We start from the raw sequence: 13,601 nt of genomic DNA, 5'->3' as shown, positions 1-13,601 counted from the left end.
TGGGAGATTCTAAATAACAAAAGGAAATAGATCTTAACACACTATTGAGCTTTGCTACAGACCAGTGTATTGATACCTATCAAATTGGAAAACATTAAAAGACAATTAGACTAATTGATGGAGGATGTGGTTATCAATGGCTGCTAGTGAGGATGACCCCATACAACCTCCACTATCAGACGCAGTTTGCTTCTAAGTATTAGTGGTTGGGCAACACAAGTGAAAAAATGCCACCACATTCATGTCATCCTTGTGAGCTTCCCAGAGGCATCTGATCACCCACCGGGGAATGTAGTGGTTTGATCTATTGTACACAAGAGTCCACGTTCCATCAATATTTGTCTGTGTAGCATAGCATCTGCTCTCAAGCTACTGTGTGTATTTGTGAACATACATGTTTTGGATCCTGTATCAGTAGGACAGTGAATCTGCTGTGGGTTTTGGTTGAAACTTTATGAAAGCTATCCAAAGTGTAAATCTGTTTCGGAGAAAGGGTACAGATCCTTGGATACCTCCTGCAAAGTTTGAAGTAAAGCCCAGAGTGGACTCATTAGCATCAAAGGTCATACATGCCTTTGATGATAAGATGCTTGCTTTAGAATCATGCTCTAGTATTTCTGATTGCTCTTCAGTAAAGCGGTATCTAGCATACCAGCAGAAGATGAAAAATATTCAGGAGCGTCTTACTTCTGTTGAGCCAGCAGTACTCGGCCACCATTTCCTTGTAAGCTGGGAACCTCCCTGTTTCCTAGACGGAAGGTGACAGAAGAGACAACATGTCAAGGATTGTTTGCTGCCTACCCAGTATTGTGCTGTGTCTTCAGAGACTAATCTGATCCCAGGCGGAGAAACACTTTGATAAATAATGCATCCCCCACCGCCAGGTCTCTTCCCAGCTGAAACTGTATCTCCTAAGTCTCAAGAGTCTAGGTCCCATGGTATCTTGGGGGAATGAAATTACTGGGCACTTGGATGATGGAGAGAAAAGTAATTTTTCTCAGACTATATCAGAATCCTCCAGCTGTCAAGAGCACTGGCCATGCTGGCCTCAGGTTGTCTAAAAAGGTAAGATTTCCGTGCTGTGCCTTTTCATTGATAAAGTCTCACTTTCTCAGACCAATGTGTCTTGCTCTGCCCAGTTGTAGATAGGATTTTACATGGAGGGAGGCATTAGGGAAATGGATTGGACCTATAATAAGGCTGATTATGGGAAGTTGAAAGAATTCTGATGGCCTGAAAAGATTCTGCAGTCTGCATATCAGTGCCTCTCATGGCTCTAACCTCCTGTCATGATGGGGCTATTATATCATTCTCTCCCACAGTAAACAACAGTTCCTTTCTCTGTCTCTGCCCCATACTTGGCAAGGTGCACATGCCTCACCTTGATGGTCAGCATGATATGGGTTTGCCCTTTTAGCACTTCGACTGCCTTGCTATGGCTGATGTCATCAAACTGGACTCCATTGGCTGCAAGGACTTGGTCGCCAACCTTGATCCCATGTTGCTCAGCCAGCCCACCACGATCTACTCTGGAAATGATATAACAAGGGCATTTTTTTTCCAAACTAGCATAATATGGAGCTTTAGCAGAGAAACTGGCTTTCTAGAACAAGTGAAGGAGGATCAGAAAATCTGTTTTCTTGGGCAAAATATGTTGTAGTGGGACTTTTATATTTCTTGAACTTCACCCCACACAATTCTCCAGAAGTTTTAACAGGCAGAATTCTTGGAGCTTTAATCAAGAAGTCAAAGTCTTGACAGGTGTTTTCCAGTTTTTACAGCTGGTGAATTAAGGCTTTGGCAACTACTGTCTTTTTCCATGTATGAGACAGTACTTTTTCCCTAAAATCATTACATTAAAAATTGAGGGGCATCTTATACACGGAAGTAAACCAAGGAGAGAAAAAAACAGCCCATACCTTGCCTCTGCAAACAGGCTTCCTTCAGTTTAGTTTAGGCTTAGTTTCCTACGGTCAGGAGACTTAGTTCCCTCCAATCATGAGCCTTATGGAATTGATGTCAGCTGATGCTGAACAAACCAGTTGGAACACACCTCATTGGAGGTGGAGCCTGTAGGCTCAGATACAACAGGGACGCGTAATGTCTGAGTGTTCTGAGCCCAGAGGCTGAATACTCAAAGCTAAGTTAAGATTTCTTAATTTTTGATTTAGAGAAGTGGGGGGAGGGCGTCTTATAAACGAGGGCATCTTATAAACGGAAAAATACGGTATATACCTGTGGAGATGGTAGGTGGGTGGGGCAAAGCTCCATGGGAGCCACAAGGAATTAGGGGTCTAATAGGTTTTTGAGAGGAACTATTTACATAGGCTAATAGGAAGAGACTACCAGACCCCTAATTCTTTGTAGCTTCTATGGAGCTTAGCCATTTCTTCTATCTTCTTCACAGGATGAACATGCCTGCTGGAGGGTCAATTCACCAGCTGTAAGAACTTGAAAATACCTGTTAGGACTTTAATTTCTTGATTAAAGCCCCAAGAATTCTGACTGGAGGAATTTTGGGGGGTTAAAGTCAAAGAAATGCAAATGTCTTATGCCTAGGTACAAATATACACCCTCACAACCTTGAAAAGAATATAGTCAATCTACAAAAGGCATAGACAGCATCTCCCAGTGGGCATTTGTCTTTTCTGAGTTGGTAGTTTTGGATAGAACAGATGGGATTGAAAGAAGCTCCTCCCATGGGAGACTAGTATAGTTGAAACAGCCCCAAATAAATAAAAGGGGAATGTAATGCTATATTGTGATGAAAAATAATACAATTTTACTCTAATACTTCAAAGAAGGATCAAGATTAGAGATGGGCACAAATTGACCAATTGAGTTGGTTCATGGTTTGTGGCTAAGAACGAACCACAAACCATCACGAACTGCCAGAAAAATGAACTAATTCGCAATTTGTTTTTCTGGTTTGTCCTGGGGGGAGGGGAACCTACCACCTCTGCCCCCTCTGCAGCCTGTCCCCCCCTCCCCACTGCCCCCATCCCCCCCCTCCCTGGTCCTGTTGCCTCTGCCACCCCCCCCTCCTCCTGTGCCACCGCCATCTTCAGAGACAGCGGCCTGGCCTCCTTTCCAGGCCTACTGTCTCAGCACAGACCTGCAAGGGAGGTTGGGCTGATGTCTCTGAAGGTGGCAATGGACATGGTGGAGGTGGCAGGGACTAGGAAGGGAGATGATGAGGGCAGCATGCAGGAAGTGGGCAGGCATCCATTTTGCCGAATCAAAATGAAATGCTGAGCAGAAAAAAAGTTCAGCACTTCATTTTGTTTCAGCAAAATAGTTTGCACAAACCGAGCCATGAACCAGCCTAGTTCGTATTCCCCCCCCCCCCAGTTCATAGTTCAGTTGGTGCCCATCTCCAATCAGGGGTGGAGCTGGTCACAAAATGGTGCATAAGTTGAATTTGGCATAGTTAGCTGACAGTTACTGGTATATTCTGTTGTTGCTTACTCTCTTTTTGGGGTTGTCATATTCTTTTCCCACCAACATTCCTTTGCTTTCAGGCGTTCCATATTTCAGATTTCATCAAATTAAGAGCACAAATTGGCTCTGAGGGTATTATGATTCAGAGTCCCCATTTCAGACAGAAGCTCTAATTATAGATATCTGCCCCCCCTAATCTTCCCACATTAGTTTCTCAAATTTTTCTTCCATTTGCTCCAATGGAGATTTTGTTTTTGTTTTCAGCCCCTGCAAGTTGGGAGGTATATTTAAAGGGGGGGGGAAGGCTTCAGAGGGCAAATTTTAGTGTTTGCTACCTGCTCACAGTGGTACTGCCTAGACCTGGACTTCACATGCCTTGGGTGCAAGAAAGAAAATAAGGCTTAGCAGCATGCTTGCATGTAGTTTAGCCCTGAGTGACCTGATCCGAATTAGGTCCATACTGTGTGGGGCAGGATTTTTTTAATGCTTTGCTCCCACTGTGACTGCAAGTGGCTGACTCCCTTCCTTCATGGTTGCTGTATGCATGGGAAAAGAGCTCCCACTGAAGCTAATGAGAACCCTCACCTAAGGCAAATAGTACCGTTTTCCCGAAAATAAGACCTAACCTGAAAATAAGCCCTAGTATGATTTTTCAGGATGCTCGTAATATACACCCTAGTCTGCAAGTAAGCCCTAGTTAAGTTAAACCCCGCTCTCCACCACTGTGCAGCATTATGCAGCAACCAGAAGAAGATGACATGACTGTAAAAAAAATCCCCTGAAAATAAGGCCTAATGCATTTTTTGGAGTGAAAATTAATATAAGACGTTGTCTTATTTTTGGGGAAACACGGTAGGTACTCCCCCTCCTCCATAGAGTAAAGCAGGGGTCCCCAACCATGGGCCTCCAGATGTTTTTGGACTTCAACTCCCAGAAATCCTGGCCAGCAGAAGTGATGGTGAAGGCTTCTGGGAATTGTGGTCCAAGAACATCTGGAGGCCCAAGGCTGGGGACCCCTGGAGTAAAGGATTAATACCCTCAGGCCCCTCCCATCATGGCCCTGAGTTGTATCTGGTCGACTATGTTGGTCTTTTTGTGAAATAAAAAATTTGCATCGGGAGAAAACTATATGAGTAACAACACATTTGGTTTGACCCTAGGCTGATGTGCCATCATGTCCAAATTAGGGAAGAGCACAGAGCTTTAGGCTGAGCAAGACTTACTTGGAGACATAGATCCCAAGGCCATACTCCTTTCCACCCCGGATATTGAAACCCAAGCAGTAGTCATCAGATGTGGTGTAGAGGTGGACTATCCGCCGTCTTCCTATCTCAGAACTGGTGTCTGATGGAGTAGAACCACTCTTCTCCACAACCAGGCGTCTGTTGACCACATCAACCCTGGGACAAAATTAATTAAGAATCTCATCCGGTCCATCCATCTATCGCTGAAAAATGGCTGCTATATTTTTCAATGGGTCTCCAGTCTGCCTCAAGAATAGTGGAATATCATGGACAGCCATGTTTTGCAGGCTGGCTTGCAGTAATAGAGCTCATTGAGTCCAAACTCATCACTGGGGCTGAGACATTATAAAAAGTGACCTGCTAGATCAGACTGAAGGTCTATCTAGTCCAGTTTTCCATTCCCACAGTGGCTAACCCATTGCCTACAGGAAGCCCACAAGCTGGACAGGAGTGCAAAAGCAGTATCTGTTCTTCAGATACTGAAGGCAACAGATAGTCATCACATAACATAGCCTCAGAACTTGCTTATAAAAGATTGGTTGAAAATGTGGTCTTTCTTCTCCTCAACTTTATGTTATCACAACCCAGCTGTCTACATGTGATATTATGCTTTAAAACCAGACACTTCCAGTCATATATGATATCCCTGCTCCAAAAATAGTCAACCCAAGATACAGTATTTTGTTACCTATGGTGGGAAAGCAAATGACATAAGACATAAGACATAAGAAATTTATTTGTCATTGCACTCACAAGTGGGTGCAACGAAATGAGGTGCTCTTCCCCAAGGTAAAACTGGACAACACCACTACAAAAAAAAGTTAAAATATACACAACACTCACCATACAGATATAGATACCCCGTTTCTCCCAGCAATTAAAATTCTACCAAAAACTTATGACCCCGCATTTAAACTCAATACTGCACTTGGGTAAAAGCTGTTCTTGAATTTGCTTGTCCTTGCTTTCAATACCCTGAATCTCCTTCTCGATGGTAATAGTTTAAAGAGCTGATGTCCCGGATGAGAGGAGTCTTTCAGTATGTTAGATACCTTCCTCTTACATCTGTTCTTATACAATTCTTCCAAAGAGAGGAGTGAACAGCCAATGATGTTTTGAGCCGTCTTAATCACCCTTTGAATTGCCTTTTTCTCTGCTACTATGCAGCTCGTGAACCATACACAGAGACAGTAGGATAATATGCTCTCAATCAAACTCTGATAGAAGGTGGTTAACAAACTCTCAGTCATTTGTTGTTTTCTAAGAATCCTTAGAAAATACAACCGTTGTTGCGCCTTCCTGATTAACGCAGCGGTGTTTGCACTCCAAGTCAGGTCATTTGTTATGATGGTCCCAAGAAACTTACATTCAACCACCTGTTCCACACAAACTCCATCTATATACAGTGGCTGAATGTCTGCTCTTTTTTTCCTATAGTCCACTATAAATTCCTTGGTTTTTTGGATGCTAGTGCCTTCTTTAATAGCTTATGTATACACCTATTAGGGTTCTTTAAAGTATGCCAGAAACATAGGGCTTGGCTATGTAGGCTGGCTAGAGGAGGCTGGTGCAGGCTAAATATTGTCATTTACGGTCAGGTAGAGATCCAGTATATGCCATTTGGGGCTATATTTGCATCCACATACACCTCAAGCGACCTTACTTGGTCCTCCTTGGCAAAACAAAGCAAAGCAAAGCAAAGTGAACTATACTACAGAGCTGCTAGCGCTGTTAGACTCTGTAGACACTGCAAATTGAGGGGACTGTCAGGCCAGTCTCTGTGTCACATCTTTTGTTTTTCTCCTTTCCTTCCTGAATTGCTGTTCCAGCCTCTTCCTGTAGCCTCCAGTCCTGACCTTGCTTGCCTCTTCCTGTATCCTCCTGTTCCTAAGAGGAAGATTTCTGTTTTTTTTTTAAATTCTTTAAAAACTATGGCATATCCGGACTGCCCTAAATTGGCTTAAAATTATTATTATTTTTTGCTTTATAACTCTCCTCTGAAGAGGAATTTTCTACAGAGTAGAATTTTTAATTTTCCAATGTCCTCAAATCATTAGCTGGTTAAGCTGTCTATTTAAGCCACTTTTGATTTGGGGAAATTGAAACTAGCTGGCAAATTGGTTTGATCTCTGTGATTGCACACACTGGAGAGGAACCAAAATGGAGTGATCCTACCAGCACTTTTAAAAGAGTAGCCCATGACAGGGACCCAGAATGATGTGAGTAGGAGCACTTTGGGCGCGGGCTGGTTTGCTCTAGCAAATAAGCAAAAATAGTGAAACAGCCCATCCTTGCATTGGATGAAACAGACAGTGAGCCAAATGTAGCTATCCTGTTAATCTGGCCCCTGAGCACAAAGTCCTATGAGTGTCTTTCCTTTGTAGCAAAAATAAGAAAAATAATTTGCTTGGCAAACACAAAGATCTTCACCTAGTGCCAGAAAGACAGATCTTCCTGCAGATTTTGCATTGCAAAATCTGGGGATCATACTATGAATGATGATCACACTGTTGTAGGTCATCATTTGCCTCACCTCCGAAGCTAAGGAACATAAAGATCTCTGAAGCCAATTCAGGTAAATGAACAGATTTTTTTTGTGGGAGAAGATGTTGCTTAAACTACCCTGACCCCAAATATTTCATGGTGTTGAGAGTTAAAGGAAGCACTTGGAACTGAGCCTGGAAACAGAAGAAGAGCTTTGCAGTTCTCATAAGTAATGTTCTGGATGCCCAGTCCCAAGGAGTTATCTAAATATGCTAACTGAAAATGTTCAACTATCCTTAAGGACTGTCCCTACATATTTATGTATTATGTGTGTACTATGTGCCAACAAATTGATTTTGATTTATAGTGACCCTTTCCAGGCTTTTCGAGAGACAGAATACACAGAAGGGGTTTACCATTCCCGTCTTCTGTGGGGCACCGTGGGACTGTGAAGCTTGCCTAATGACTACACAGACTGCTTTTATCAGAGAAGGCGTAGTGCGGAATCGAACTCTCAAGATCCAGCTCCACATATAATGTATTAAGTAATCCAAGTGTAAAGTGATTAAAGTTTAAATTATTTCAGTCCAGTACAAATGAATGTATGTAAATTTTCAATTTTCAGACATTTTTCTCACATTGTCAGTCAAATTGCAAATAAAATTTTTTTGAATTCAAGTGTGAGTTCACATCTTTAATACAATTTCCCCCTCAGATCTTAAATTCTAGTTTTTATATATGCTTTAGATTTCTTCATTGTTTGAAAACTTCAGGTATGCAATTTCAGAAATTGTGAACAGTCAGATATTGAAGATCATTCCATGTTTCATACCATGTTACCTATGAAATGCTGCTGCATACTAAATATCTGTCAAGAGCAGTCTCACAAAAAGCATTGTGACACAGTACAGTCATGTTATATATTTGAATTTAAGGCATACTCTGAGTTTACAGTGGGAAAAAGGGTTGCCCAGTTACCATTTTGCAAGCTGAGTCTGTAATCTAGAATCTAGATTACATGATCCAGAACACTATGTAATTTACATAGCTTGCAGGTAGACATGGGATATTGGTATTTGTATCCCTGTGGATAGTAATATGAATATTGGCATCACAGATGCTGCGGAAATCCAGTTCCGTCCCCCAAACTGACCAGTCCACTCATGGGTTGCCACACGGTGTCCTCATCATTGCATCAATTGCAGAAGTACCCTCGCTGGCTCTTCCCCACCTCCCTATGCAGCCAACTGCTCAAGAACTGAGTGAGGAGATTCCCCACTGGAGTGGTTGGCTGCACAGGGAGGCAGGGAAGAACTTCTGGTTTGCTTCTGCAATTGGCATGATGCCAAGGACAATGGCCACATGTGCCACACATGACCATGAGTGGACTGGCTGGTTTGGAGGGGGGGGAGGGACTGGATTTCCACAGCACCTGTGGTGCCAAAATATGAATACGAACACCCCATGTCTAATTGCAGCTATAAGTATTGATAAAAGAAAGTATCACCAGAAGATAAGAAATCTGAAAACTGGGTGATAATTTTTATTTGATTTCTGCATTGACACTATTATGATCAGCTATCGAACAATGGCAAAGATAGTCAGCTATCAGACATTGAAACTATGGGCCCAAATCCTGTTGCTTAGCATAGTAAACTGCACTAGAGTAGGCCAATTGAAGCAACTGAAGTTACAGAGGAGTTGACCCACCGATTCTCCATTGGTTCAATGGGCCTACTCTTGTGCAATTTACTATGCTAAACAATAGTAGTTTGGCCATGGTGTACCATGTCTTGATGTCAAATACTGAGGAATATTCATGCTCCTATTCATACTGAGGTGTGTTTGTGGAAGTAACTTCATTTCATCTTTACATTGACAGCACAGTATGTTCTCTCTGGCTTGGAATTTTTGCTGTGTCACTCCCTAGTTCAGCTATGGGTTCCTCAACAGAATCTTATAATTTCTTGGAGTGTGGTCTTTAGGAACATGATATTGCTAACTACTGGAGCTGGTGAATGCCTAGCTGGGTGACTATATGAAGCTTCATGCATGCAGTCTTGAGTTTCCTGAGGGAGGCAAGTGGGATACAAATCAGCTGTGTATGTTTTTTTTTTAAATTTGCTCTGGGACCCCTAATGAGCCCTGTTTGTTCCCTTTTAGACCTCCTCCTTCCTGCCCTTCATTTTATCAAAACAGATGTTTATTCCTGTTGCTTACCACTATTCATGTTCAATCAGCATATTATGTAAATGAAGCCTGTTTCCAATCAGAGTTCCCATATAATTTAAGTTGGAGAAAAGAGTTTAGCCCAGTAACCCCATGTTGCCCTCCCTCCTCCCTCCCCTGTTCCCTGGTCAGAGTTCACTCTGATACCATCGCCTTGCATCTCACGAAACCTGATCATCCTGTCTCTGCTCCACTGAGCCCAGCACATTGCCTTGGGTCCATACAAACAACACATTGTGATTTTTGGTTACCCAAGGCCTGCTGACAATAGGGTGTCACCGTAGTAGGCAGTTCCGCTTACCATGTGGTCTTTTCTTTGGAGAACTTTATCCCTGGCACTTTGCCCATGCGTCTCACGACCATCCGTAGCCGGTTATTCCCTGTCAGGACTTTGACTGCACTTCCCATTGTAATGTTCTCCAAGCTCACACTGTTCACTTCTGTGATTTTGTCTCCAACACACAGCCCAGCCTGTTCTGTTGGTATAAAATATAGATACCTTAACGTGCTCTAGAGACCAGTGAGCTTTTCCTTTGCCTTATCATTTTTTATTACAATAAAATGTTGTTTTGGAAGCCCTTGACTTTTACAGGCACACTTATGTATTTATTAGTAATATTGAAACTGTCAAAACTCTGGATTCATTGAACAAGAAGCCGAGAAAAAACCCAACAAGGAAAAAAATGCTGGAGTTGCTGGGGGCAAGGGAAGCTGCACAGAACAGCTGTGCAGACACACCATCCAAGTGCATTTCTTGCCCATCTGTAATTCCCATAAATCAGGTGACTTGACAACGCAAGGCAGCAACATTTGGCTAACGGAACACCTTCCATCTCTATTTGTTACCGTCAAGGCAGGTGAAATATCAAAGTGTTTGATGTTCATATACGTGTGTGCATCTGGTAAGTCAAGAGTTTCTGAAAATCTTTCAGGATGATGCATAGTGATTTCTAAGGCCATGATTAAAATGCTGCTTCTTCACTGCAGCACTAAGTAAACACATGAAAAGTTCTCTGAGCATCTGGCATTTTGTGACACAGTTCATTGATATTTTTCCCAAAGCTATTGAACAAAACAGCATGCATACAGAAAAGTTTTGATCATATTATTTCCCCAAGACATTGGCTATATTTTGCAGGGAAAGAGATAAGTAATGGTTCTAGATGCCCCTTTACAAGAAAAGAGTAAATCTGGAAGATCCTGTGAATGCCACATCTAGTAGAATGTCTTATGCCTAGAAATTATGAGGAACTTGTTTGTTCTTCAGGTTGTGGGGACAGGAATAATGTTTTTTTTTCTTACCTGCACTGCTGCCTTCCTCCACCTTGCTGACAAAGATACCAAGGCCATGCTCTGACCCCCCGCGTACGCTGAAGCCCAGCTTACCAGCTGTGCTCTTTTCCACCGTAATGGCATGGATCGCATCGCTTTCATCGCTGTTAGCTATGACAGAGATACAGCAAAGCTGAGAACTATGAAATTAAATGGATTTTTTCAAGAAGTGCAAAATTTTTGTTTCTATAGATCCCATGCTTGAAGTTGGCTGTAGCTTCTGACCAGAATTTTTTTTGAGACTCTTCAGATTCTATGGTGGTAAGAAATGCCAAGAGTTTTTTCAGCCACCTTTGCCCTTATTTTCTTGTTTCTGCCCTAGAATCTCAATTTTTTTCACCAATCACTTCCATATCCCCCCTAATCTATTTTTAATTTGATAAAACAACTGCTGCCTACTGAAGTTTTACAGGTTACAAATGAAGAAAGCCAATGATTTCTTATTGTAGAATGTTTTAAGCCTGCTTTACTGGAATGTCAACACTGCTGGGCTGTCAGGCAGATTATACTGGCTCTTGCGTCATTACTCCCTCTGCCAAAAATGCTAGCAAATATTCTCATAACAAAAGGTATATGGCAGCCTTGCTTCAAGCCCTGGCGCAAATCTTGAATGAAAACAATGGTGTCTTCAACAATATGGGAAAGGCAAAGGGCTTTATTCACAATACAGCTGCTAAATCTAGGAGCAGGCTTGAAGCAGCCATGTTGAATTTAGAGTGAAAAAAGTAATGTCAGATGCAGCTGAAGACAAATGAGGCACTAGTGGGATACAGAGGCACCAGGCAGGCTTTTGTTCTCAGGACCAAACTAGACATTATCTTCAATGCCTGGTTAAAAACCACCATATAATGATGGTCTGCGGTAGCAATCATAATAAAGTGAAAGGACTGATGCCAACAGAATTCCTCTCCTTTAATGTTAATTGAAGCATTGTGCTTGTGTGTGTGTGTGCATGCAAAGGTTTTTGTTGGAATTGTGGAATTTGTTGGAAGGTTACGTTTAAATCTTCCTCTTGCAGTCTTCATGAAAATCACTACCCCTCCTAATTACATTGTTAATTAATAAAAATCAGCTAAGATTGCACATCATGCAAATACATCTAGGGCAAGCAGCGTCAACAGGCAGAGTATGCCACCTAGCACAGCTTGGCAAGTCAACTTTCAAGAAAAGTGAATATAATGAGATGCTGAAGTCCCTCACAATTGAATGGTTGTTCAGTGACATTTAGGGCTTCAGACCATCATCTTTCCAAAACTCTTTTATGGAGGACTTTAACAGATCATCATGATTTTTCTTAAAAAATACCTTTCCAGATTCTGTACTTCAGATTGCAAATGCTAGGTGGCAGCAACAAGATGTTAGAGAACAAATTTGTCTGTTCCCTGCAACTTGTCCTGCAACCCATCCCAGACATTGGAGGATGATTCTCTGTCGTGAGTGCTTAAGACTGAACTGCCATTCCAATCAACTTTTGTATGGAGAATGGGATACTCTATGCTGTCCCTTTTCACCCCAACTGTACCTTCAAGTGGTGTGTTGATGAGGATAACTCTTCCCATAGGGGATGAAGTACGAAAGCCTCGATGATTTCCATTCATCAGCCGGTTCTGTCTACTTAGTAGGAAACGGTTAGCAGTGCTGATTTCACTGCTGGAGCCCCGAGAGTGAGTAGGGTAAACAGCATCTTTTGGGAATGAATCAGGAGCGTGGGCCATGGCAGGTGAGGATGCTGGCTGCTCATGGAGAGACTTCCACAGATGGATGGTGTCTATAGATCGTTTGGAGTATTCTGTTCTGGACGGTGGAGATGTCCAGTTCCTTTCAGGAAGATTGGCGAAGTGTGTTACATTTTGGCCCCTTAGGTTGCTTCCCACCAATGGAAAGAGTTGCTGGACATATTCCAATGTATCATAGTGTAACCTTTTGTGGACTGATTTTGTTCATGATATTAGCACTGAGGTTTATCCTCAGGAAAATCAGCAAAACACCCCTGTGTCTAAAATGCAGAACTTGGTGAAAACATCTTACTTTTCATGGAATCAGATGCATATTCTTTCTCTTACATCCAGAATGGTGTGCTAGATCAACAACAATAACAATGACAATAAATACTATTCCCAAATTAAACCATGCAGCCTTCAGTCAGAGTTCTATGAGCACAAGATGTTGGATGACAAATCCCTTCTGAGTTTGTGGTAGAACACAAATTTACTTTCTTCTTATACAACTCCTGAAATCTCTTGCCGCTCCTTCCTCTGATTTTGAACTGCTAGGAAAGTCATAATACAGAATGTTTATATGCATGAAAACATTTACATTTATATAGTAGAGAGATTCAATTCCATATTAAAATAGTCTGGTCTAAGAGGCAAATTTAGCTTGACAGTAGTTTGAGGTCTTTACAAAAAGAAAAGTCTCAAGTACATGCACCATAATAGCAGAGATATGAAAATAAGAATTGTGACTCTATGGCAAGAAACATAGATAAGAGGGATGGAGATTAAAATGGAAGGTACATGATACCTATGAACACTGGAAGATGGAAATGTCAGGTTTTCTCTGGCCAGGCAGTGCCAAGGCAGTTAAGAAGCACAAGAATCGCTTGTAAAAAAAAAAGTGGACAGCAGGTGCAAAAATGAAACCTACTAAGGGAGGCTGTCCATCAAGGACCCAGAATTTCTGAAATAACCAAAATTGGTACTAGTTTTCACAGGACCGTTTGGAGCATCAGTCACCCTGAGTGTGGGCGATTCTACGGGTCCTAACCTTCTATTTGTAGAATCTATGAGTTCTTCTCTTAAATGTGGATGTCTTATTTCTGTTTCTGTTTTGCATTTTGCCACAAAGTCATAGTAGCTATTGTTTACATTT

At 42.0% G+C, this 13,601-nt stretch overlaps 1 protein-coding gene across 2 annotated transcripts in view; it reads right to left on the bottom strand.

Moving 5' to 3' along the window:
* The window catches only part of PDZD7 (PDZ domain containing 7), a 34,966-nt gene extending 22,521 nt beyond the window's left edge, over window positions 1-12,445 (bottom strand). For both annotated transcript variants that reach the window (XM_020790795.3, XM_078389449.1), the window contains exons 1-6: window positions 12,253-12,445; window positions 10,701-10,841; window positions 9,700-9,874; window positions 4,665-4,841; window positions 1,382-1,529; window positions 688-748 (exon numbers count right to left, since the gene is read on the bottom strand). In XM_020790795.3, coding sequence (XP_020646454.3) covers window positions 688-748; window positions 1,382-1,529; window positions 4,665-4,841; window positions 9,700-9,874; window positions 10,701-10,841; window positions 12,253-12,445 — 895 coding nt within the window. The remainder of the gene's footprint in view (window positions 1-687; window positions 749-1,381; window positions 1,530-4,664; window positions 4,842-9,699; window positions 9,875-10,700; window positions 10,842-12,252) is intronic.
* Between the last annotated feature and the right edge of the window lie 1,156 nt (window positions 12,446-13,601).

This window comes from Pogona vitticeps, chromosome 3 (assembly GCF_051106095.1).
Source record: "Pogona vitticeps strain Pit_001003342236 chromosome 3, PviZW2.1, whole genome shotgun sequence".
NCBI lineage: Eukaryota > Metazoa > Chordata > Lepidosauria > Squamata > Agamidae > Pogona > Pogona vitticeps.
The sequence above is the reverse complement of the archived record's forward strand: the minus strand, read 5'-3'. Positions and strand labels throughout refer to the sequence as shown.